The sequence below is a fragment of the Malania oleifera genome, chromosome 11 (assembly GCF_029873635.1).
Source record: "Malania oleifera isolate guangnan ecotype guangnan chromosome 11, ASM2987363v1, whole genome shotgun sequence".
In the NCBI taxonomy this organism is placed as follows: domain Eukaryota; kingdom Viridiplantae; phylum Streptophyta; class Magnoliopsida; order Santalales; family Ximeniaceae; genus Malania; species Malania oleifera.
The window spans coordinates 11,048,524-11,075,034 of record NC_080427.1 but is presented as its reverse complement, the minus strand read 5'-3'; the positions used below and the strand labels follow the sequence as shown (position 1 = coordinate 11,075,034).

The following is a 26,511-nucleotide window of genomic DNA, read 5'->3' as shown; positions in this document are numbered from 1 at the left end:
TCAAATAAATGATCCATAATGAAAGCTCAAAGAAGTTTGAAAGATCAAAGATTAGCGACAAAGAAAATTCAAAGCAAAGAGGAGTCAAATTAGTTTTTAGAACAAGCTTTGTAAGTACTTCAAGTATGATTTTTCATTTTGAAGCTCATTAGGCAAAACGAGACTTAGAGACCTTAGTTTTAAGTCTTGGAACATATTGTTCAATGAAAAACAAATTGATATTCCAAGATTAAATAAGCAAAGAAGAGAGAGATAAAAAATGTTTTAAAATAAGAAACAATTGGTTGATAGATGACTGATTGCCAATGGACAATCAACTGCCATGTTAAATAACCTTAAGTAAGCAAATAGAAGCATGATGCAAATAGAAGCATGATAGTCAACTGTCTAGTGTTGACAAGCGATTGTCAATGAGACGACTGCGTGTGTTTTGCCAGTCGCTTATCACCCTTCTGGTCGTTTTAAAAAAACCAAGTTGTTTAGTGACATATGCTTGACTGCCTGTTGACAGGCGATTGCCACCTTTCTGATTGTGCATTTTAAACGTGAAAAACACTGACAACTGACTGCCAGGGTTCTTACAGTCAACCATCACGTGGTAAATTTTAAAAACACAATGGACATATTTTGAAATTGTAAATTGCTTGGGGCTCAAACTCATTTAAAACTTGCACCCTACTCCAAGTAAACTTAGGGAACAAGTTAGATACTCTTCGACATCTATAAATACACCCAATTTATATTGATTCAATACTAAGAATTCAATTCAGCATTCAAAATCTCTCTTAAGTATTCTGAAATTCTCAAAGCTCTCTCTTGCTCACAACTTGCACGAAGTTTACTGAAGTTTTTTTGATTTTCTCACTGATATTATGCTACAACTACTAATTCTTTCATCAATTGAAAGAATCATATGGTGAAAAACTTCTAAAGCTTCAATCTGAATTTCATATTGTGAATTTTATTGAAGTATATAGTTTTTTATCTGTACTAATCAGCTGATTGAGGAGCAATTCTTGTACGTATTATTTCAAATCTTTTTAGCAGATTGATTGACGGTTTGAGTGTTGAATCATTGGATCAAATAAGGGAATATTGTTTGGAGAGGCGGGCTCTAGCCTTAACAAAGGAGTGTTGTAATTGGTGTTGTTCCGCCCGGTAAAGGAACTACGATAGTGAATCCTTTGGTGGATTGCGAAGGGCAAGGACAGAGGCTTTGTTGAAGTCGAACCTTGTAAAACCTTGTGTTTCTCTCTCTCTTCCTTACTCTTTACTTTTCGGCAAAATTTACAAACTGTGTGGATGCTTTACAAAACTCTGAATTCTGAGTGTTTGGTTATTAAATAGACTGGAAGATAATTTGTTTTGGTTTGATCAGCATTGATTGCAAAAACCGAATGGGACTACATTGGTTGATCATCCTTAACTTATTAAACTGAAAGTTTATTTAAAAGCTGAACATTGGGAAGGAGTGTGATTGTAACACAGGGCTTATACATATTCAAGAAGCATTACATATTGCTACAGGGTTATTGTTAAGAATCAAGTGATTGGTTATTTTGTTTTGGTTGTGGTTGATTTGAATTAATTTTGTGATTGTGTTTGAGGTGTGCTTATTTTTATAACATAGAAGTATTAAAAAAGGAAAATAAAATTTTTAAAAACTCAATTCACCCCCCTCTTGGGAAAGTTATTCCAATTTCAGGTACCTTGACAAAGTGCAAGATATGCGTCTAGTTCCTATGGTTGTGTGCAAATAACATGGCATACCTAGGTATCTCAACCAAGTGCAAGACATGCATTTGCTTAACTTGGACCACATAAAGGTGACATGGCAAACTTGTGCACATTTACCAAGTTTATAACATATGTTTGATTACCTTGGCCATGTGTAAATTACACAATATACATGGGCTCCTTAGCTAAGTAAACGTTAGGCACTCGGTCATCTCGACAATGTGAAAGTAATGTAACATAAACAAGCACTCCTACAAGATAGAAACTTAATAATCACCCCTAACCAACAATTAGGGGAGTTTTATCAACACCAGCAAACTTGCACACAAGGGAAATGGGAAATTAAGCCGCGATATATTGCAACCACTCATGCAACATGTGAAAGAAGAATAAGTGAGGGTGGTTGCACCTCGCCAAGGTAAGCTTGACATTTTGTTGCTTCGAGCCATTAAAAAAAAATTTGAAAGAGACATCCTCCAAAAGGCAAACATTCATAACCCAAATCAATACAGAAATCTTCCTTAGCACTTAAATCCCTTTTACTTCTCTTACCCATCCAGTAACTTAGGCATTTGAGAGAGGTGGTTCGTTATTCAACACCAACAACTATAAAAGGGCATATAAAAAACAAATTTAAAACTATTTTGATAGAAACTTAGAGCAAGAAATTGAACTTTATATGATCTTTTGTCCTTTCGTTTTTAATAGAATATGAATTATATCTGGAAAAAAAAATTCATAAATGTGCCTTAGGCTCGTGCCAATATTAGATGTTGCCTTCCCTTCTTATTAGACTCCTCCTACCTAAGCTATAGTTTTAATAATAATAATAATAATTAGAATTGTTGGGACTTAGTGGATGTGATGGAAATATGACTCGCACAATAGTCAAGACAAAGTTTAAAACATATTTTGTATATATATTATAGAGTTGTTGGGACTTGGGAGTATAAAAGCTATTAATGGGATAGTACAACTTTAAATAGAAGTAAGCAGAGCTAGAGATTGTTAATGGGAATCGAACCTATGGTGGTGAGTGGAAAAATAAGAGTTTTGACCACTAGACCAAAGATTGGCTTACGAAATAAATTAGCTAAAAGTATACATAATGGCAGTACATACATTGCTGTACATTGACTCAAATTGATTAAATTGGTTGAATCATGTGAATTAAAAACCAAGTAGCTATCCAATCCGAGTTTTAAAATTTTGTGGAAGTGGTGTGGGAAATCAATCTATTCCCTTCTGGAGTGCAAGATTCCTACCAATGCAAGGGTATCACACAAAGATAGGGAACGAAGAATTCGGAATCGTAGAATTATAGAAATCATAGAATAGGGGGACAAAAGGAGGGAGGTGACAGAAATAGATTAGAAGAGAACGAGAGGAGAAAGAATGATATAGAAGTAGGTCATTTATAGATAGGGATGAGAGAGATAAAATAGTGTAAGGGCCAAAACTAGACAATTTGTCAGATTTTGTGTATGTCAAGAGATGTGTGATTTTTTCATTGCATGCCTATATATAAGCAAGTAAGTCAATTATATTCCTAATTGCAGCATTTATGGTGATATTCTCTTATCTTACTAATTAAGATTCAAATCTACACATTTCCTAAGTGGCCAAATTCCAAATATTTGCTATTCTTACAAATTAAAACCTCATATGGCACGAGTTGACTTTTAATCTTTCAATCTTGCATAAAGTCTAATGTAATCTCTACTTCATTCTAAAACTTGCTACTTATAGGTCCTCTTAGACATCAATGTAATCTTTATAATCAAGTCTTAGTTGTTTCTATAATTACAATGCTTGGATGAGGATTTTGCCTTGGGCAACATCTAACTTATTAAACCTGACAGTTTCACATGTTCGAATAGTGGCCGAGATTTTAGGTGTCAGTTGGACGATACTTGTTCCTTTATTTGTAACCAATTAAGACCTTATTAATTTTACATGACTGATTATCAAGCCTTCACGTAACATTTTAGGGAAGTGCACAAGATTGTACAAATAATGCCACCTATCCATAGTTACCTACTTTGAGGTCAATTATTATTTGTAAAATAGGACAACCATGACTATACATCCAAGACCAAGTCCTTGGCCATGTGATTATCATACTTAAGCCTAAGATGATCAACCCATATTTTGTTAAAAAAAAAAAAAAAAAAAAGGAATATAACATGTGTGTGTATGGATATATGCCATTAATGATCGGCAACCATGATATTATTGTAGTTTGGATGGTTGATGGATGGAGTTTCAACCATTTTGGCCAAATGCCAATAATTCTATTTTCGAACTTGAACAATATTTAATTTAATTTTTTTAGGCCAAATGACATCTTCATCAGTTAGATTCCTTGGAGCACATTTGAAAAATCATGAATTAAGGATATAGTTTGCTCATCCTATACCCGCCTTGGGCTAAGCCAAGGAGTGATTCTTGCTCAAATCGAAAGTTCCGCAGATTAATTTATCTACATCCAAGTTAGGTTCTTCTTTAATCCTTGAGCCTTAAGAGAGGACTAAAGCTTGTGCGATTGGCTTGCTTAAGATCCTTGTGACCTTTGAGATAATTTTTCCCCTTAAGATCATAGGAAACTTCATCATTAGCAAGCTTCAATTCCTTGTCCAGCAAAGAGTCTTCAATTTCTTCATACTCTAGTTAGGAATCCTCCCGTTTTTTAGTGCAATTGAACACTAAAGAGTCCCTATAATTTTTGTTAATAGTAGGACAAGACTCTTTGTTCTCTTTTATATAATCAGCTAACAAAAGATTCATATAATCTTTATAATTGACAATATATGTAGGAAAATTGAGCTGCCTCTTATGCATTTAAGTTTTTTCCAAAATCATTATAAGCAATGGTTTGACTATGAGGAAATTGTAAAGTGAGTGATACTTGCCCCATAGTGTTTGCTTGATGAAGAGTTGAACCACCAAACCCAAGTAGATCCTACAATTGTGAGCAATGGTTTAGAAAAATTCTTATATAGGCCATAGTGTGCACGACATTTTTCCTCCAATGTTTGCTCTATAAAGAATAGAGTGGTTAAACAAACAATTTTATCAGATTTTTGGGGATTGCATGATGTACTTGACCTCTACCCTTTAATGTCTACCTAACAAAGAGTAGGTTAGTTGAACCCCTTTAAATCACATTAACTATAAGCGATGGTTTAGCCACATTCATGGAAAGATGATGTGGAGCTATAGTGAGGAAGTCTCTATTGTGGACCATGCGACATTAAAAATGTCTTTTTGCATATGCTCCATTATCTCACCCTTTAGTTCATAAACAATCCTTATAAGAGATGTGAGAAACTAAAGGAAGATTTTCTTCAACAAGTTGTTCTCAAATCACTATCGACTCACCATCTACAAGTCTAATTGGCACCGACAACATAATGTCTCTATTGATAATTTGTCCTACATCTCTAGCAATTGACGACATGAAGGGTCTAGCCGATTGTGCCAATTTATTGTTTTTGATATATTTGTTTCTTATAAAGCGAATTGGGAATTTTTCAATGCGAAAGTGGTGTAAAGATTCCTACAAATGTGAGGGTATCACACAAAGATAAGGAAAAACGAATGTGGAATCATAGAACTATAAAAATCATGAAAAGGGATAGAAAAAGAGGGAGGTGATTGGAAATAAATTAAAAGAGATAAGCAGAGAGAGAGAGAGAGAGAGTAGAGGCAATTAGAGATAGGGAAGAGAAAATACATGGGCCGAAACTAGATACTATTGTATGTATATCAAGATATGCGAGTTTGCTTCTTATTTATTGGCAACTAGGTCAACCATCTAACTAATTTTCACATTTATGGTGATATTTTCGTATCTTTACTAATTAAAATTCAAACCTACTATTTTTTCCATTGACCAAATTCTAAAGATTTTGCCACAAATTAAAACCTCAAATGTTACAAGTTCTCTCAATCTTGTAATCTTGCATGAAGTCCAATGTAATCTCTACTTGATTTTGGCACTTGCTATTTATAGGCCTCCCAAACATTAGTGTAATTTTTGTAACCAAATCTAAGTTGGTTTCAATTATTGTAATGAATGGATGATAGTTTTGCCCTAGCGACATCTAACTTAGTAAACCTAAGCAATGTCACATGTTCAAGTTGTGGGCAAACTTCTAGGCATTAGCTAGAAAAAATTCATTCTTTGATTTCTAACCAATCAAGACCTTAATGCCGCATAAACAATTATTGAGTCTTCATGTAGCATTTTAGGGAAGCGCACAAAGATTGCACAAATAGCTGCAGAAACTTACAAATCAAATTTGTATATTTATGCTGTGTTTGAAAATAGAAAACAAAGAAGGAAAGGACGATGAGCAAACTGAGTAAATATTTCCCTCCTGTGATATTGTGAAAACAAAAAAGATTTAAAAAAAAAATGGCGAAAGGTCTTTACTCTCAAAATCAATTCATCCAAAAGTGAGAAGAAAATAGAATGGATGATCAGCCCTTTGTATCTACATTTTCACATCGAGAATTCTTTGCAGATGAAGAGATGTCAAAGGGATTTCGTACTTCCCAAATAGATCCTCCTACATCTATATATAAATCAAGAATACGCAAGAAAAACACTTTGAATTGTTGATTAATCGCCAAAGATAGCTTAGAACCAATAATTCACCAAGGGATTTTTATGTAGCTTATTTATTACAAGTGCCGTATAATTTTTTCTTTCATCTTTCCATTCAATATTAAATAAACCATTGGTCAAAATCAACCTCATGTTACATTTTGTTTCTAGGATGTAGTAAGTTAAAACAAAAAACAAAAAAAACAATTTTTAAAAAAAGGGCACCATTCAATTTTTCAATTTTACTTTATAAATTTGAATAATTGAAAACAAGGTGGCATTGTTGTAATCATTTTAAAAAATGAAAAAAAAAAAAAAATAAAGCTATTTTCACAAGCAAATAATGCCAAGTTTTTTTTTGTTATGGTTTCTTTATTTTATAAAAATGTTGTAAATAAATTAGATAAATTTTTAAAAAAAAATTAAAAAAAAAAACTTTAAAATAAAAATTATTTTCCACAACTATATAGACCCTTAAATTTTTCATCATAAATGAATGACTTCTAGAAATGATTAATTTAAAACTAGCAAAAAAAAATTGCATACTTTATTATTATTATTTTTTTCACAAATAGATGACATAAAAAATGAGTTATGCAATTTGTTATTCCAACAAACCATGGAAGGATTGGAAATGAGTAAAACTATGAAGGATAAATTGGACAACATTTTACCAAAATCTTAATTATATACTTCTTACATAGGAATGGAACAAAATTGAACATGATGGGTGGAGGGAACTCACTCAATCACTGGTTGTGATTGAACTCAGTGAGGAATTGCATAATTGCACACAAAATACTCAATTGATTTTAATCTGAAAAAATTATAGAAGAATTCTCAAAATACAAAATCTATTCTCTCACTAGTTAATGTCCCTCTTTACGCCACATATTACACACACATATAACTACATATATATATATATAGCAAAGGATGGGATGGTGGGTGGATATTAATTCAACTATGCAGGCTGGTTGGTGGAGGTAGTTGCTGCAACTCAACAATTTCAACAAAAATGGCTGTGGTTGGTGGCAATAGCTGCATCCAAATTTGACTCACCTGCCTTTGTCAAGTTTATATTTTCAACATCCCCCTTAAACTTGACTCTCCTGACTTTATCATTCCAAGTATCGTCTTCAGTCTTGCAAAAATAACATGTTTGAGTGGCTTCGTAAAAATGTCAGCAATCTGATCATATGTTCTGTAAGATACCAGCTCCACTTCTTTCTTCTTGACATGTTCCCTAATAAAATGATACCGAGTATCAATATGCTTGCTTCTTTCATGGAATACTAGATTCTGTGCAAGTACAATCGCTGATCGATTATCAATATAGACTTCTGTGGAGTTATCTTGAAGAAATCTCAAATACTTCAGTACATTCTTGATCCATATATAACAACAAACAACTGAGTTGGCAGCAATATACTCAGTTTCACATGATGACAACGTTATGATGGGTTGCTCCTTTGATGACCATGTAAAAGTTGTATCTCCCATAAAGAATGTGAATCCAGTCATACTTTTTCTTTCATCAAGATCTCTTCCCCAATCGCTATCTAAATAGCCAATAAGTTTGGAATTACCTCTTAATAAATAAAACATACCATCAGTGATGGTACCCTTGACATAGCGGAGTATCCTCTTTATTGCATTCAGATGGGACTAGTCAAAAGTCTCCATATACTTGCTAACAAGTCCAACTCTATAGAGTATGTTTGGTCTAGTGCACGCCAAATACCTCAAGCTTCCAACTACTCTTAAAATATGTGGGGTCAACATCTCCTTCCTCATTTTTTCTCAACTCCAATCCTATTTCAAATGGAGTTGTCATAGAATTGCATTTGTCCATCCCAAATTTCTTCAACACTTCTTTTGCATAGTGGCTTTGGGAGATGAAGATTCCCTTCTCGCTTTGCACGACTTCTATGCCAAGGAAATAAGTCATCTGACCAATATCTGTTATTTCAAATTCTTTAACCATGCTCCTCTTGAAAACGGCAAACATCTCTGAATTGTTGCCAGTGAAGATCATATCATCAATATATAGGCAGGCAATCAACATCCTTCCGTCTATCTCCATCTTTATGCATAGTGTATGTATGCTTGTAGAGACATTTCTCAAATCTATTCTTTTGGAAGTAATCATCAATCCTCATATTCCACGCACGAGGTGCCTGCTTCAAGTCATAGAGTACTTTCTTCAACTTGTCCACTCTATTTTCTTTGCCCTTCTTTACATATCTAGGTGGCTGATTGATATAGATCTCTTCTTCTAGAAAACCGTTCAGAAATGTTGATTTCACGTCCATCTGGTAAATCTTCCATCCATTTTGTGCAGAGAGTGAAATTAGTAATCTGATAGTCTCTAGCCTAGCAACTGGGGCAAAGATTTCTCCATAATCAATCCCTTCTTTCTTCTTATAGCCCTTAGCGATAAGTCTTGCTTTGTATCTCTGGACTTCTCCTTGAGTGTTCTTCTTGGTCTTACAGACCCATTTCACACCAATAGTTTTGCGGCACTTCGAGAGATTTGTCAACTCCCAAGTATTTTTCTTCTCGATGGGTTGAATCTCCTTGTCCATCGCTTTTCTCCATTTGTTTTCTTCATTAGCCTCCTCAAAACTAACTGAGTCGTTGGTCAACAATAGATAGTATAATGTAACATACTCTTCGATAGGTTATGTAGTTTCATATAGATCAGCTAAATTACGGGTTCCTCTAGACCTCATGTCTGAGATTTCACGCTCAAGTGGTGATGGAACTTCATTCCTCTGTGGTGAACCATGTGGAGGTGTCTGTAGTTCGAGAACTTGCGACTCCGTAGCCACTTCTCTTGTCTATGTGGGTTCTTCTCTTTCAAGTGTCAATTCTGTATCTTTGGAAGATTCAGCCTAGTCCCATTTTCAGGATTCATTTTCTTTAAAAATGACATCCCAACTGTGAATAACTTTCTTGTTTATGAGATTGTAGAGTCGATATCCCATGGTGTTATCGTCGTATCCAACAAGGATACACTTCTCTTTTTTTATCTTCCAACTTTGTCCTTTTTGCCTTTGGGGTCTTGGCGTAGGCTATGGAACCAAACACTTTAAGATGACTCACACTGAGCTTGTGAGTACTTCGGTCTACATGTGATGTCTTCATATCAAAACTCTTCGTAGGACACCTGTTAAGCAGATAGAGTGCATATGACACTACTTCTGCTCAAAAACTTTTTGGCATATTCTTATCATTTAACATGCATTTGGCCATGTTAAGGATCGTGCGGTTCTTCCTCTCAACTACACCATTCAACTAAGGAGTGTATGAGGGTTTGAATTGTTTTTGAATCCCTTGTTGCCTAAGGAATTCCACGAAAGCTTCGTCCTTGCACTCCTTATTGGTCTGATCGGAGTGACTTGATGCAATAGCCACTTTGTTTCTCCACAAGAGGTTTGTACTCTTTGAACTTGTCGAACACTTCTTACTTCCTTTTAAGGTTGTAGACCCAAGTCTTCATGCTATAATCGTCAATGAAGGTGAGGAAGTATCGGTTCTGTCCATTGGAAAATAGCCACGTCTATGTGTACTAGCTGAAGCGGCATGGTAGATCTCCAGTCGGCTTGCTTTCCGAAGCTATTCCTGTGTTGTTTGCTAAGAACACAACTCTCGCATATCTCATTTGGGCGGTGGATGTTGGGTAAGCCTTTCACCGTATTCTTGCTTTCCAACTGTTTCAAACTGTCAAAGTTAAGATGTACGTACCTGAGATGTCATAGCCAATCTTTGTGTGTGATGATAGCACTTAAACACCTTGGTGTATCATGTTGAATGGTGAGCGGAAACATTCGATTATTTGCCATTTGTACTTGAGTAACCAACTTTCCTTAAGCATCTGTTATCACCATCTGCTTATCTCTAAGGCTAATACAGTAGTCTTTCTCCACAAGCTGTTTGAGACTCAAGATGTTAGTCTTCATGTCTGGCACGTAATAGACGTTGGAGATGTAAGCATGATCTCCGTACTTCTGCTTGATCAGAACATCTCCTCTTCCTCAGACTATGACTTTAGAATTATCGTTAAAAAAGATCTCCCTCTGAACTTTCTCATCAAATTCAAAGAATAAGTTCTTTTTGTCAGTCATATGGTTGTTGGCTCCAAACTTAAGGTATCAAACACTTTGGTCCTGGTGGATTGAATTGTGTGCCATCAGCATTAACGATTCTTCTTTGACTTTCTCCTTTTTTGCAAAGTTAGCATTTTCATTTACTTCGTGATTTTGGGAATTACCTCTGCAGTGTCCGTACTTGTGGCAGTTGTAGCACTAAACGTTTCTCTTGTCTATATTCGGGCGATTATTGTATCCCCCTCTTCTTACTTGTTCTCTGCCTCGTGGGACATAATTTTGTTGATTGTGTCCTCCTCTAGTGAGACCTCTTTTGCCTCAGTCACCTTCTCTGGATTCAAAATTTCCAAAATTTCTTCCACGAGATCTTCGACCTCATCCTTTTCCTTGCTGTGACGTCCCCCCTTTGTCGTATATATCTGTAGTGAGGGACAACTTCATTTTGAGGGCTTGCTCCAGTTCTTTATCATCACTTCTTCTATTGACTTTTTACTCATGGGCTTGGAGTGAACAAGTTCTTCTACGGACATGATTTTCAGATCTTTTGTTTCTTCCATGGTCACAACTATATAATCAAATTTTGAATCCAAAGATCACAAAATCTTCTCACAAATTCTCTCATCTTTGAGAGTCTCTCCATTTCTTTTCAATTGATTTGATACTACCATAACTCGTGTATAGTAATCAACAATAGATTCAGTAGATTTCATTCTTAAATATTTGAAATCACCTCACAATGTTTGAAGATGAATCTTCTTCACTTTATCTGCATCTTTGTGTGTTCAATAAAGAGTCCCAAACTTCTTTGGATGTCTTGGCGGAGGCGATGATTTCGAACGTGGCCTCATCAAGGCCTTGGTAGATTACAGAGTTCGCTTGGCAATCCTTCTTTCGATCGGCTCACAAGATCGTTCTTTGAGCATTAGATATAGATGTTTCAGCTTCTTTTGATGGGGCTTCTCTGTACTCATCTTCAACGATGTCTATGACATCTTGAGCACCTAGTAGGGCTCTCATTTGAATGCACCAGTTGTCGTAATTCTCCTTTGTCTGCTTTGGAATGACCACTTGTGTAATAGCATTCGCCATCGGATTTAATATATCAAAAAATAGAGTGATAGGGATCGATTTTGGCAAATTTGATGCCACCAATGTGTTTAGAAGGTCGAAAAACTTTAGGAACCGATTTTGGGTTGCAAAGAATCGATTAAAATAACACTGAACCGGCTAAAAAAACAATTTTAGACCGGTTTGATTGGGTCGATTTGACTTAGCAGAGATTAACGGCGTTAGTGATTACTGTTACGCCATGTGGCGGCTTCTGGGCGTGCCGCGTGTCGGTGACTATATGCGGGTCACTCAGCTGGGTCGGGTCGGTTCTTGCTCGCGGGTCACAAGTTTTAGTTGCTGGTTGTAGGGCCAAATTATGGATCAGGTTTCCAGGTCGAATCACATCAGTCGGGCGAAGAAGACGCGTGAAGGCACGTGCGGTGTGTGACATCGCCAGTAAATAGTCTCGCCAGCGCGTGAAGTGCGTAAGGATGACGCCGAATCGACTGGTGGCGCATGTGAGCGCTTGTAGAGGTTTCTAGACTCTGTTTGAGACACGATATTCACTTGTGGACTCGTCTCAACGCGTTCTTCGTGATGGTATGCTTAGACATTGATTTTGATCAACTTTAAATCAGGGAAAAAAATTCAAATTTCTCTTAAATTCACCTCTATTTGGCAAATTTCAACGAACCTGCGTGCTCTGATACCACTGATGGGTGGAGGAAACTCACTCAATCATTGGTTGTAATTGGACTCAGTAAGGAATTGCACATTGCCCACAAAATACTTAATTGATTTCAATTTGAAAAAACTACAGAAGAATTCTCAAAATACAAAATATATTCTCTCAGTGGTTAATGTCCCTCTCTACACCACGTATTACATACACATATAACTATATATATATATATATATATAGCAAAGGATGGGATGGTAGGTGGATATTAATTCAACGATGTAGGCTGATTGGTGGAGGTAGTTGCCGCAGCTCAACAATTTCAACATAAATGGTTGCGGGTGGTGGAGATAGCCACATCCAAATTTGACTCTCCTGCATTGTCAAGTTTATATTTTCAACAGAACATAGTGAAATCAAATTTATCACTTGATTTCGTCATGCTCTCCATTTAAATTTTTATTTCATTCCATTCCTATCTCCATTTTGTATGACCTAAGTTTGTATTGCTAAATGCAATTGAGTAGTGCAAAAAAGTAGTAGTCAATGGGTTATTTTTGGCTCAAATGGAAGCATGATGGGATCATAACAATACTTCACCCTCAACCAGAATAATTTAAAAAATGAAGCCATCACCAGAAGATATAAGAAACATCAAAATGTAGCAGAACTTCGAATGCCATAAGGGTTACTGGACTGATAACACAGAAAATTTCATATAGCAGCAATTCTGAACCATCTAGTACCCCTTGGGAATGGAACCACTACAGAAAATAAAACCATCACTTGCATACAATTGAAAATCAAATCCTACTGAATCCAGTTTGATGCAAATGAAGTCAATTTGGGTTCAAAATATGTTGTAAAGAGATGAACTGGTATAAGATCTGTGTAAAACAGCACTGAATACAAGATAACATAATCAAAGTGTGTTGGTTGAAGAATGAAACCTATTGCACATTCAAACTGCCAACAAGACACAACATGATGGTATACCATGTATATTTCCTTAATCATTTCTAAAATTGAATTTCTATTGGTCCATCATGCTGTTAAAAAATGTAATCTTCATTTTCCTAGCAATGAATTGAAGAATAATAACATTAATGGCTTTTGGTTCTTCAACTATATACATAAAAGTTACACTTGGATATGTCAAACATATACATGCTAGTTCACTGCTCACCTAGAGGGGTAAGGAAAAAGCTGCAGAGTTAGTATTTCGTTGTGCCAATTTCATGTACAATCCCTGCATCAAAACCAAAAATTTAAGATATATCAAGTTCAAATACAAGAGTAAGGCCAACCACAATTCTTCATTTAGCACTAGCATAATTATTTTATTTTCTATTTCTTTTGGGAAGCCAGATGTAGCCCTATAGATGACGTATATGATCTAACATTCAACTTCCCCCACATTTACATCCAAACTTAAAATCACAGAATATCATAAATACATTTTGAATATTAAGCTTGACCACAGATGAGGAATAAATCAGATTAAGCGAGGCATTTACTTTCTCATTTCTTTTTTCAGTTTTTTTTTTTTCTATGCACAGGTTTTGGTGTGTTTTGTGTGTTCAACAACTTATCTTACTGGATTTGGGCACTTTCATGCCTACCTACAACTTGTCGTACCGATTTTTGTTACTAGAACATTTATCCAATTACCAGATTCAGATTTATCAGGTTTGGGTTGAAAATTATCTGACTACTGGATTCAGATACCAGTAATGATAAAAATAATTCCTACTTTGGTGTTTTGGATTAGGGTTGGGATCATAATCTGATATGTAGCTACTATCGTAATACAACCCCCAACCAAATTTCTTTCATAGTATAAATATACGACACTAGTTGGGTGCTGAGCTTCTAATTCAATATAGGAATTTAGTCAGGCTGTGCCACAAGTATTCAAGCGTATATGCATGGATCACAGATGCAGAATATTACATTTGTTGTATGGATTGTCGCTCCAGTGGTCATGCTAATGCTCTGATCAGGGACCAGCTCAAAATCCAAGTGCTGCAGAAATATTGCAAGTGCAGCGATGGCCTCCAGAAGAGCAAACTGATCACCAACACATTTCCGGGGTCCTCCACTAAATGGAATGAATCTACAGAGAATATTTTATAATAAATAGTCAAAATCCCATTAAAACATGCATATAAATGTAGCACAGATTTCTTCAAGTGGTGAAATATATTTGTGGAGAGAGAGAGAGAGAGAGAGAGAGAGAGAGAAAGAGAGACAGAGAGAGAGCTTGCTGTATCTTCATAATGAAACGGGAAAATTGAATACCTGAAATCAGTATTTGTTTCATTAGGCACCGGACCTTCCAATTCAAATCTTTCTGGCACAAACTCTTCTGCCCTTTCCCAAACCTTGTATATTCAGTCATAGAAGAATGAACGTTTCCCAAATCACCATCACATTTTGTTGATGAAAAATGTGAAGGAAACAAGAAGATTTCTAGCATCTTATTTAAAATGTCATAATGCATACAGATAGAAAATGACTTGTTCAGCATTTAGCATATGATGTCAAAAGGTCTCCGGCTCAAGTCATGAAAATAGCCTCTCCAATTGTGAAGGTAAGGTGTCATGCATCATGCTCTCTCTGTAGACCCTCAATATGGCATAGGAACTTTGTCCATCAGGTATAGTATTTTGAGGGCGAGCCTTGACTCAAAGGTTCAAATCAATGAAATAGTTTCTCTAAAGGTATGATTGCATACATCATGCCCTCCCAAAATACGCGATGGCATGAAGCCTTGTGCACTAGGTGTTACATTCATTTAAGAAGTAATATTTCACAGCTTTGCATAATAACTGTTGAAAATTTACAATTTCTTTTCTTTTATACATTCTATTTGTAATAGCTATCTTTTAAGAATTATCTTTTTACATAAAGGGATAAATAACAGCATCATAATCTCCCTTCTTTCTTTCTCTCTAATTTGTAATCCATCATTCTTTCTCTCAATTATTTTCATATTTTTATACTATTATTATTTGGGCATCAATATGGGCTATTCACCCTCTTTCTATTGACATGGTGTCATAGAATAAGACTGCTGCAAGCAAACTTGGGTCTGATTTTGGAAACAGTGTTCACCAGTATCCCTCAGAAGTTGGGAGGTAATACCAATTAGGAGGATAGCATATACAGATTAATCAAAGTGTCATTACAGGCCTGTCCATACTAATTTATTTATTCATTTATATTATCTGTATTGATTTTATTGCAAACAACACATACAGATTAGTCTAAATGAAATTTCCCAACAAATATGCACACGTAATAGGGATTCTGAGTATGTCACATATTACATAATTTGCACAAAACCCAAATAATGGAAAATGAGACGATCCAAGTATTTAATCTTTTTTTACCATTTGTCACAGCAAGCAAACAGTTATTGAAAATTGCATGTCGATTTTAAATCATGTTTTAAGATTTAAAATCATGAAGGAATACTCCACCTAGTGTTGAAAAGAAAATCTTCATTCAAAGTGGCTAATTTTGACATCGTGGACCAAAACGACAATGTCAAGAAAAAGATTATATGCAGAATAGGACTTTGAATGAAAGCATGGTGATTGAGGTCTTTGTCCTTCAAACAACGAAATATTGGAAATAAAAAACCGATTGAATGACCAAGGCAGCTTAATAAATTAAGGATACATTTGAAATTGTTGTTGTTTTCAGTTTTCTATTTTTCATTTCTATAGAGTGAAGAAACGTATTATTAAAACACATTTTTTTTATGTTGCTAGTTTTTTTTTTTTGTTTTTTTCAACAGTTTTCAACTGTCTGCAAACAAAAAACTGAAAATCAAATTTTATGATTTTCAATTGTCTTGGAAACCTATTTCTAGAATATTGTAGTATCCAGAATTATTTATTTTTAATTAAATCATTAATATTATCAATACTATTAAAATAAAACTATTATATAAATATAGAATATAATTCAAATAAAAAATGCTCATTAAAATGTTTAAAAAATAAAAATAATAAAAGCCATTACAAAATATTTACTATATTTCAATTGTCATATAATAAGATTGTTCTTGTAAAGTGAATTTTGAAATATAATAATTAAGTAAAATAATTATAATAATTTTATTTTTTTTATAATATTTATAATTTATATTACTTTGTACTTTTATTATTTTAATCATATTTTTGTAATTGTTATTTGATTCAAGGAACAGAATGAGCATTTGTTTGATCAAGTTTTTAATTTGTTTTAGTTTTAGAAATATTAACTAAATAAGTTGCTAGTTTTCAGTTTTTAGTTTTTGTTTATAGTTTTAAATTTTCATTTTTGGTTTTTATTTTCATAATTTTTGGCAACGATACCAAACGACACCTAAGGAGGCTTTTATCGGTAAGTTAAGTTCTTGGTTGTGGTGAGTTCGTGAGGTAGCCAATGTTCAATCTGAATTCTGAAATGCAGATGAAGAAACTACTTCCCAACAAGTGTTACAACAAGTATTCAATTGGAGGAACTACACTTGATTCATGGAGAAGAAAAGTTGAGCAGCCGTAAAGCATAAGACAAAACCTGGGAGGAATGATGGATATTGTACACTGAAATCATTATATCTTGTCCAGCATTAACTTTGTAATTTCCAGGAAGCACATCAGCAACTTGAGCTCTTCTAATCAAGACCTAAAAAGGAATTTGGGATTATCTAAACCATGAAGGAGATGCTTGAACATTTAAAAGGAAAAGGAAATGTGCTACAATTCGTTTTAAGTCAAAATAGAAAGAATCGAAACATACAGGAGGATGTGGGTACAAACGCAGTGATTCATTTATGCAACGCATTAGGAATTTGAGATTCTTTACATCTTCATAGTTAGGAGGCCGTCCCTGCAACACACTGTCAACTTCCTCTTGAGCTTTCTTTAATGAAGAGCTGTCCTGTGTAATAATTTAGAAGGGCGTTGATATAACTCTGATTGTGCTCAATGGAAATGATTTCTGACATCACACTCAGTGGTATTATAACAGGTTTAACAATGTAAAATGCTAATGTAGTCATCTGACACGTCTTAAAGTATGTGGACCAAAAAGGTTCTTGAAGTACAAATGTGAGGATTGATTAACAGGGGCAAAGTCAGTGTGGAGATAATTTGGATAAATAAATAGATATAAAATAAATGCAACCAGAAAAAATGTGGGTCTAGATAAGTTTAAAACAGAACAAGATTTCGTTAACACCTACAGAGCAAGGCCCTGGTCCCAGTAACGACAATTACACCACACATTTGCATGCCAAAAACATAAAATTAGGATAGAATATGTTGGGGTTGGTGCTTTCTCAATACAGCACTACCCTGCAAAGATTTCCGTTTCACAAACATGGTAAACAAAGAATGCTTTCTGCCATGATGTACAAGATTAGATGGATAATAACATGAAAACACACAGAACAGGTTCTGCCAGTGTTTTAATAGGCGTTTTGAGGCTTGGAGGTGAAACAAATCGAGGTGCTGTAAAAAATGTGTGAACCCTAAAAGGAGGACAAGTCACACAAATGTGGCAGACGCTTAAGCAACCTAAGAAATGATCATGAATACATAGTTGAGCCAACAAGACAAGACTCACCAGAAGATCCCATGACCAGAATTAGTAGAAAGAGGCTACCAGTCTCCATGACAAATCCTGGGTGCAAACTGCTGGCTTGACCTCTTGCAAGGGTGCAATATCAGGTAGTTAACAATTAATTCATAATTCTGAAAATGTAAATTCTGAGTTAGTTTCAACATCAAGGGCAAAACAGTAGTTTCTTACATTTTCATTACAGAGCCGAGCAAAAGACATCATCTTCACTCTCAGACAGCCTATGGTTACACCACGATAGCATCTCTATCCTCTTTAATGACCTCTTTTGACCTTGCTTTCACACCAGAAAGCTGCAAGTGGAGTGATCGGCTGACTCTCAGCAATCTCTCTCTCTCTCTCTCTTCGACAATATCTCCCCTGTTAGACTCTTTTCTCCCCTTAGAGACTTAGACTCACTTTGGAAACTGCTTTGATTGAAAGCTGATTTTTCAAGCAGTGAAAATTGTTTGGATTCATTAGAAGGTGAAGATATTTAATTGCTACAAGGAGCTACCAGATTATCTCAAGGAAGAAGCAATTGATCAACCAGTACCCTCAATCTCTTGAACAACCAGCAACCTGCATTTGATTTCTCCCAAGGAGATTTTTGAGAAGCTATAGGAGGGATTCAAAAGAGATGACCATTTCCTTTTTACTGGTTATAGAAGGCAACTGACTGGTATTTTTGTCTCATCAGATGGCTGTGGAAGGCAACCCACAGGCTGGTGTGAGTTCGTATTACCTCTAAGCTGTTTTATATATAAATTAAATTCTCAAAAAACTTATGCCTCGCCTCATCAGCGGTAAAACACCTCACATTATGCATTCAATTTTTAAAACACTGCACTTCTTGCTGCAATATTATATTCAATATTCACTTCCTCTGCCATTACTAACTGAATTCACAATGGCTATATGACTTCATGGGCCATACAAAGTATAGGCTAATGCTTTTGTCTGCTCAAGGCAGTTGACCTCACATTGACGCCTCCTAGGAAGTCAGATTGAATTTAAAAAAAAATATCGAGATCCAGGAAACCTAAAAATGGAAGCCTGATTTGGCAAGAACAGCTCAAGGGGGTTGAACTGGAGCCTGCATATTCAGGCTTTTCAATAACAATTCTCATACTCCTATGTCTTCTATGTGTATTTATCAAGTTGCACCCTCATAAATATTTAACAAGTCAGCTATTAGGATCCTTGGTTGAAGGAAAATTAACCAGCTGGCCTCATTTTTAAGGACCAATTCATATTGTACGCGTAAGATATATGGTCGGACAAATAAACCAGTTTGCCTCCTCTTTTCAGATTAATGGCTGGTCCAGATTTTAAGGCATTGGTACATACTGTAACTAGATGACTACAACAAATTTCGTATGGTAAGAATCACAAATATTTTGTCCCACACCACCCCCCCACCCCCCCCAAAAATATATATATATATATATATATATATATATATATAAATAAATGATCAGAAAATTTTTCATAGTTCAGATTCCATGTTTTATCCCGGCTACTCAAGAGCTCAGCTTTGCAAGTTATCACAAAAATAGCGAATTTAGTTCGAAAAAATGGGGGAAGAAGCAGACATATTAAGTAGACATGTTCCTAATTTAATATACCTTACTGAGAAGATATAATGTCCATGTCAAGACTGATCCTGTGGTCTCATGGCCAGCCACTAACATTGACAGAAGGTCATCTCTCAGCTGAACACTTGAAACCTAAAACAGAGACACATCAAACCAAAGATATTGAATAATCAAGGTAGAAATAGGATACCAGATATATTAAGTATCAGAAAAAAGGGTTTGATCTCATGCTGTCAAAGAAAAAAAAAAAAAAGCTCCACACATTATAGATCTTCAAGAGAGAGAGAGAGGAGAGTTACACACTTGACTAATGAACAGCCTTAATTATAGTGGAGGATTATATGAAAATCAAACAATTGGTCTAGTTCTTTCTTAATTTAGCATTTTGGAATGGAAATAGGATTCTGGACACAGCTCTTCTCTGAAAATGTAGAAATAGGCAGCAGCAAGCATACCTTGAACCAACTCTAACTAGTAAAAATGAATAACCTTTTTCTAAGAACTATGCTGCTTAAACCCATGAATGGGTTTTGAATGCAGCTGCAGGTTTCAGTGTTGTGCTTGCCTCCTCTTCATGCTGCAGGTTTTAGTGTTGTGCTTGCCTCTTCATTGTTTTTTTTTTTTTCCGTATAAGGAGTGCCTACTATGGTGGTCATACAGATACATACAAGCCATATGGCAAGGGCCTATACTACTACGATGTGAACTCTCTCTATCCCTTTGTAATGAAGGAATTTCCAATGCCTGGTGGACATGTCCCTTAACCTAGTATCAAAAACGGCTACGCCAGTATATATGGTTTAGGGCTTAGGGTTGGGATCAGTGTTTTCATCTCAGCTGACATAAAAAGAGAAGTAAGCAAGGGATAATCTCTGTACCTATCTTTGACGTCAAAACATGTTCATCTAAAAGCCAACAAAATGCTTTGGACCACCAGCTCGGCAGCTCCTTACTTTTAACCAATGTATTAAAAGGTGAAGGCATAAGGGAGGCGTTTTAAACTTAAGAGGCAAGGCTTAAGCCTTAAGACATTGGGTCGTAAGCCTTTTAAGAATTTTGTTTTTAGATTAAACAATGTAAATAAATTACACATATTTTTAAAATAAAGAAAAAATGAGGAAAATCACAAATATAGTGTGTGTGTGTGTGTGTGTGTGAGAGTTGCAAACTACTTGTTGGTCATTCAAAATTTGCTAACTTGAATTCATTATATAAATCATGAGAAGGGGCAGTTATAACATCACAAAGTTCAAAATTAAGATCTAAGATACAACTCGCAAGTCTCAATTATTTTGGAAAGCTTGAAGTTCAAGAGTTTTATGAATCAATTCATATTATGACATTCCTTTCATATAAACAACAACAACAACAACAACAAACAAGAAGCCTTAATTCCCAATAGGTGGGGTCGACGATGGACCCATTGAATTCTTATTAGCTAATTCACCGGATCAAGAGCATTCTCCTCTACTAGATTAAAAGCTACTAAATCCTTCCCCACTACCTCATTAAAAGTTATTTTAGGCCTATCCTTTCCGCTTTTCATGCCAAAAACAATAACTAACTGACTCCTCACAAGTTCTCTACTATGCTTGCATTTTAAATGTTCAAACCATCCAAGTCACCCCTCCTTTATCTTGTCTTCGACCAATACTATGCCTAAATTATTGCGTATATGCTCGTTCCATAGTTTATCTTTTAATGTTATACCACTCATCTACCTTAATATTTGCATTTTCGCAAATTTTACTTCTATACATGTTTCTTAGTTGCCCAACATTCTGAACTATAAAGCATAATCAGTATAATAGTCATCTTATAAAACTTTCTTCAATTTTAAGGATATTTTACAAGCACACGACAAGACTAACCCACTCCTCCATTTTACTCAACCTGCTATAATTCTATATATTACATCTTCAATTTTCCCTTCCGATTGCAGAGTAGATCCATGATATTAAAATCTATTAGAGCAATTAATTTTAAATTAACAAGTTTAATCTTCTCTCCACTACTCCTTACTTTACTGAAATTACATTTTATATATTTTGTCTTGTTCCTACTTATCCTAAAACCTTTAGACTATAATGCAATTCTTCAAAATTCTAACTTAAATTCCACTCTGGTCCTAATTTCATCAATCAACACAATATCATCTGCAAACAACATACATCAAGGGATCTCATTTTGGATATTCCTAGTAAGTTCTTCGATGACTAAAGTAAAAAGATAAGGACTCAAAGTAGAACCTTAATATACACATATTATGATTGGAAAATCTCTAGATTCCCCTCCTACAGCATTAAAACTAGTCACTATTCTATTATACGTACTCTTAATTACCTCAGTATATCTATTGCATACCTCCTTTTCTAAGACCCACCAAAGAACTTTCCTAGGTACTCTATCATATGCTTTCTCTAGATCAATAAAAACCATATGCAAGTCTCTCATTTCTTTTCCCTAAACTTTTCCATTAGTTTTCTTATAAGATAAATAGCTTCTATTATCGATTTCCCAAGCATAAAACCAAATTGATTCTTTAAAATCCTCATTTATAATCTCATTCTTTATTAATAACCCTTCCCAATAATTTCATCATATGGCTCATAATCTTAATTCCGCGATAGTTACTACAATTTTGAGTATTGCCTTTGTTGTTGTATAAAGGTATTCATGTGCTTCTGTTCCTCCAACATTTTCTTGGTTTGAATACATTAGATGACCAAATATTTCCTTTATTCCCTAAACATTTCCAAACTTCAATTGGTATGTTATCTAATTCTATAGATTTCCCACTTTACATCCTTTTTAACGTCATCTTAACTTCAAGGACTCTAATTTTGCAAATAAATCTCCTATTTTTAGTCTTCTCCTCATTTTTCACTTCCAAGTTCAAACTTCCATTGTGGTTTTGTTCAACAACTTATCAAAGTATCTTCGCCATGTCTCTTTTATGTCTTCTCTCTAGTTAATACATTATCATTCTCATCCTTTATACATTTTACATCACCTAAATCTTTGCATTTTCTTTCTCTAACTCTAGTAAGTTTATAAATTTCACTCTCTCTTTCTTTTGTATCTATTCTAGTATATAAAGTATCATAAGCTCTATGTTTAGCTTCATTAGTAGTCTTTTTGGCATTTTTATTTGCTTCTTTATACTTTTCAAGATTTTCTAAATTTCTATAATGTTGTCATATTTTATACTAGTTTCTTTTTGTCTTAACATCTTTTTAGACTTCTTGATCCCACTACCAACTTTCTTTACTACCCGAATATCTTCCTTTGGACTCACCTAAAATCTCTCTTGCTATCCTTACTATAGAGTTGGTCATTTTATTCCAAATAGTATTTGCATCTACCTTACCCCCACTATTCAATATAGCCAAATCGTAAAACATGGAAAAATCTTAAATTGTATCACCGGACTCACTTTTATCCCCCATATTCATGGTCTCCATGTATCATCTCATAGCATATATTACCCTTTCTAATGTGTCCATTCAAATCATCTATTATAGACGTCTTTTCAGATGTTGGTATCTCTTGTAAAACACTATCCATATCTTCACAAAATTGTCTTTTAAGATTTCTACTAAGCCTATTTGGGAAGCATACGCACTAATGACGTTTGCTATCCCCAAGGCTAGAGCTATCTTGATTTTAATGATGCTATCCCCTACTCTTTTAACATATACTACATTATCCTTTAATATAAACATTGGAGTTTAAATTTCTAGCCAAATCTAACTTGAAAATCATAGATCCAAAATGTGTAAACCTCAACCAAGAAGGCGCAAAAGGCATGTTTTTTGGATAAATACGTAAGCCTCAGCATGTAATCCGTTAGCCTTTTTGGGATTTGGTATTTTAGATCAAGACTAAAGGCATTTTAGGCATGCCTTGCCTTGAGACAAGCCTCAAAACAAGCCTTAATTCATCCTCTTGAAACAATGAGTATTTTAGATCATGCCTAGCCTTGAGGTGAGCCTCAAGACAATTAAGCCTTTTAAAACATTGCTTTTAACCATCACATTCAAAGTTTGTTGTTTGCACCCTTTTCCTCGAGTCTTGTGCTCTTAGTCACAAAAGCATCTATGGAACCTTCTCTTTGCCCTTTATAATTTGAATTTATTGACCAAGCATTTCTTGTAACGGGCTACATTGTCATGAAACCCCCCCCCCCCCCCCCAAAACACGATGCTTCATCTAATTAGCACCCATCTTTCAAGCCCATGATAATTGCACTTCAAGTGCATTCTTTATCATTGATTCAAGACCAATGCTCTTACATAGGATCTGCACTCATTGTGTTGGAACCTTTTTCTTTTTCTTTTAGACTTTAGCACTTGGACTAGTATCCATATACCAACAATTCAACACTTGAATAAGCACCAACTTTCAAATTCTAATTTCAACCTACAAAGAAAAATGAACAAAATATTCAAAGAGTAAGAAACAAGATCCTAGAATGATAGAGCATAAAAGATAAAGTCTAATAGCATAATAATACAATAAAAATTATAAAATCATACAATAAAAATTATAATATACAAGTGCTCATGGGCAACAATGCACAAATATATAAAATTGTAAATATTAAATAATAATAAGATTCATAATAGTAATTATAGCATTATAGTATTATACTATACTAACATAGTACATAGAGTATAAGGAATAAAATCTATAGACATTAATAATTTAACACATATTGATACAAGAAAATAATAATATTATTAAAATCTAAAATCTTAAGAATCAAAACTAAAAGCACTTAGCCTAAGAGCTAAGATACGCTACTAAAAAAGAAAAGAAGGAATTAAGGACTGAAAAAAAAAAAAAAAAAGATTCTTTAAAATTAAACTTTATGCTTATGGTTTAAGTGTAACATGTTTAACAATATAAAATCTAGAACAGAAGACATTGACCTCCCTCAAGGTTGGCAAAAAGATACTGAACTCCCTTGAGATTTCAAAAATTCCAAAGACCCCACTTGAGGTTTTAAGAATTCTAAGGACCTTCTCTTTGGATTGCCAAAAAGACACAAACCTCTCCTTTTATTTTGCAAAAAGACAAGTCTTTTGAGGGGAGGTTTGTGTCTTTTTGGCAAACTTCAAGGGAGGTCTATGACATTTTTGAAACTTAGGGGAGGTCAATGAAATTTTTGGAACCTAAGGGGAGGTCCCTGTCTTTTTACCTTACCTCAAGGGAGGTAAGTGTCTTTTGTCCAATTGTATGCTTTCTTTCAACAAACCTCCCCTAAGGTTGGCAAAAAGATACTGACCTCCCTTGATATTTCAAAAATTCCAAGGACCTTCCTTGAGGTTTTATGAAATCTAGAGACCTCCACTGAGGATTTTCAAAAAGACACAAATCTCCCCTTGTATTTTGCAAAAAAACAAGTCTTTTGAGGGGAGTTTTGTGTCTTTCTGAAAATCCTCAAAGGAGGTTTATGGTATTTTTGAAACCTTAGGGGAGGTCAATGAAATTTTTGGAACCTCAAGGGAGGTCCCTTTCTTTCTGCCAAACCTCAAGGGAGATAAGTGTCTTTTGCCCAATCGTATGCTTTCTTTAAGTATATATATAATAAAAAAAATGAGGAATAAAAAAATTGAACTTTATGGTGTTTAAAGAAAGGAATCAACAAAAAATAATAAAAAATTTCAATTTTATGGTGTTTAATTAAAAAAATCATATTCAATGCATGGGCCGTCTCAAACTAAAACAAGAATAAAAAGCCAAAAAAAAACCAATTTGTAGACCGGTTTTCTTCTCCACTCCAAGTACTCTGATAGTCTTATTTTCTTCTCAATGGCAGCCTCAACAGAACATAGAGGTGTAGAATAAGATTGGAGAAGCCCAACAGTTTCTTGTGCAAGGATAGAACTTACGAAAAGAGAATATGGAATTGTATAGTGCAACAGAAGAAAAAAAAAAGGAAAAAAAAAAAAAAAAGTTTGAAAGGCCTTTTAATGGGTTTTAAAGCAGTCAAAGCCAATCAAGTTCTGGACATGATCCAATAGGTAAATCATTCCATTCACAAATGATTCAGGGCCATATGCAATTTAACCTTGCAATCAAATAGGTTTCACCCTTAAACAACATGAATCATATGATTCATATCGAGAATCATATGATTCTAACAACCATGGTCTTCACCATTTGTTGAACAGGATGAGAATCATGGTGCTCATATTCAAGTCACGCCATGTATTGATTTCAACTGAAATCACTGTTGAACATCAGGAGAATTGATCCTACTGTAACCGATAATGATGCAATTAATGAATACCGAAATACTTGTTGAAGTTTAGGGATGAGGAGATATGATTCTGAGGACTTTAAACTTGAATTTGAATTTGAATATTAGGAAATCAAGTGAAAATGTGTGTATATATACTGCATGTAAGCTACAAGCAAATCAATGAGAAATATAGAAATCTTTCAAACACTTTCTCTCTTCTATTTCTTTACAGGGTATTAGATTAGCCGCAAAAAAGACCAACGTCTAAGTCATGTCTTCCTCATCTCCAATTTCGTCTACTACCACCAACAACACTCACAATCTCCCTCTTTCATCACTATGTCCAATGTGGTCACTGTCAAACTAAATCCCGATAATTACATTCTTTGGAAAGCACAAATGGTGTCTTACTTTTGTGGTCAAGACCTCTTCGGATACCTTGATCTGTATCTCATCCTGATAGTGGTGTTATATCTGAAACACCAAATCCTGCCTACTCTCACTGGATGCACCAGGATAATCTTATTCTCAGTACACTAATGTCCTCCCTCACTGAAGGGGTACTTGCTCAGGTAGTAAATAATACTATTTCCTATGCTGTTTGGCATGCACTAGACAAAAATTTCCCCTCAAGGTCTCGTGCAAGGACTGCAAATTTGAACACAGATTGCAGTTGCAACTAAAGGCAGCAAGTCTGCCACCAAATATTTTCTTTTCATTAAGAAACTCATTGATGATTTAGCTATTGCAGGACAAACTGACTTGTGAAGATGTTATCACTTATGTGCTAGCAGGATTAAGTTACGAATATGATAGCTTTGTAGCCTTAATTTCTGCTCGTACCAACAATGTTAGAA

The 26,511-nt window shown here is 34.8% G+C and overlaps 1 protein-coding gene across 4 annotated transcripts in view; it reads right to left on the bottom strand.

Annotated features, from left to right (window-relative positions):
- Nucleotides 1-12,286: 12,286 nt before the first annotated feature.
- Nucleotides 12,287-26,511, bottom strand: part of LOC131167963 (carotene epsilon-monooxygenase, chloroplastic) — a 47,002-nt gene continuing 32,777 nt past the window's right edge. Inside the window, exons 4-10 of one of the 4 annotated variants that reach the window (XM_058127062.1) lie at nt 19,435-19,536; nt 16,985-17,125; nt 16,763-16,870; nt 14,492-14,574; nt 14,144-14,306; nt 13,377-13,439; nt 12,287-12,565 (exon numbers count right to left, since the gene is read on the bottom strand). In XM_058127062.1, coding sequence (XP_057983045.1) covers nt 13,377-13,439; nt 14,144-14,306; nt 14,492-14,574; nt 16,763-16,870; nt 16,985-17,125; nt 19,435-19,536 — 660 coding nt within the window. In that variant the 3' untranslated portion in view covers nt 12,287-12,565. Of the gene's footprint in view, nt 12,566-13,194; nt 13,440-14,143; nt 14,307-14,491; nt 14,575-16,762; nt 16,871-16,984; nt 17,126-19,434; nt 19,537-26,511 lie in introns of those variants that run through there. The other 3 variants (XM_058127063.1, XM_058127064.1, XM_058127065.1) reach the window with 3 other exon arrangements.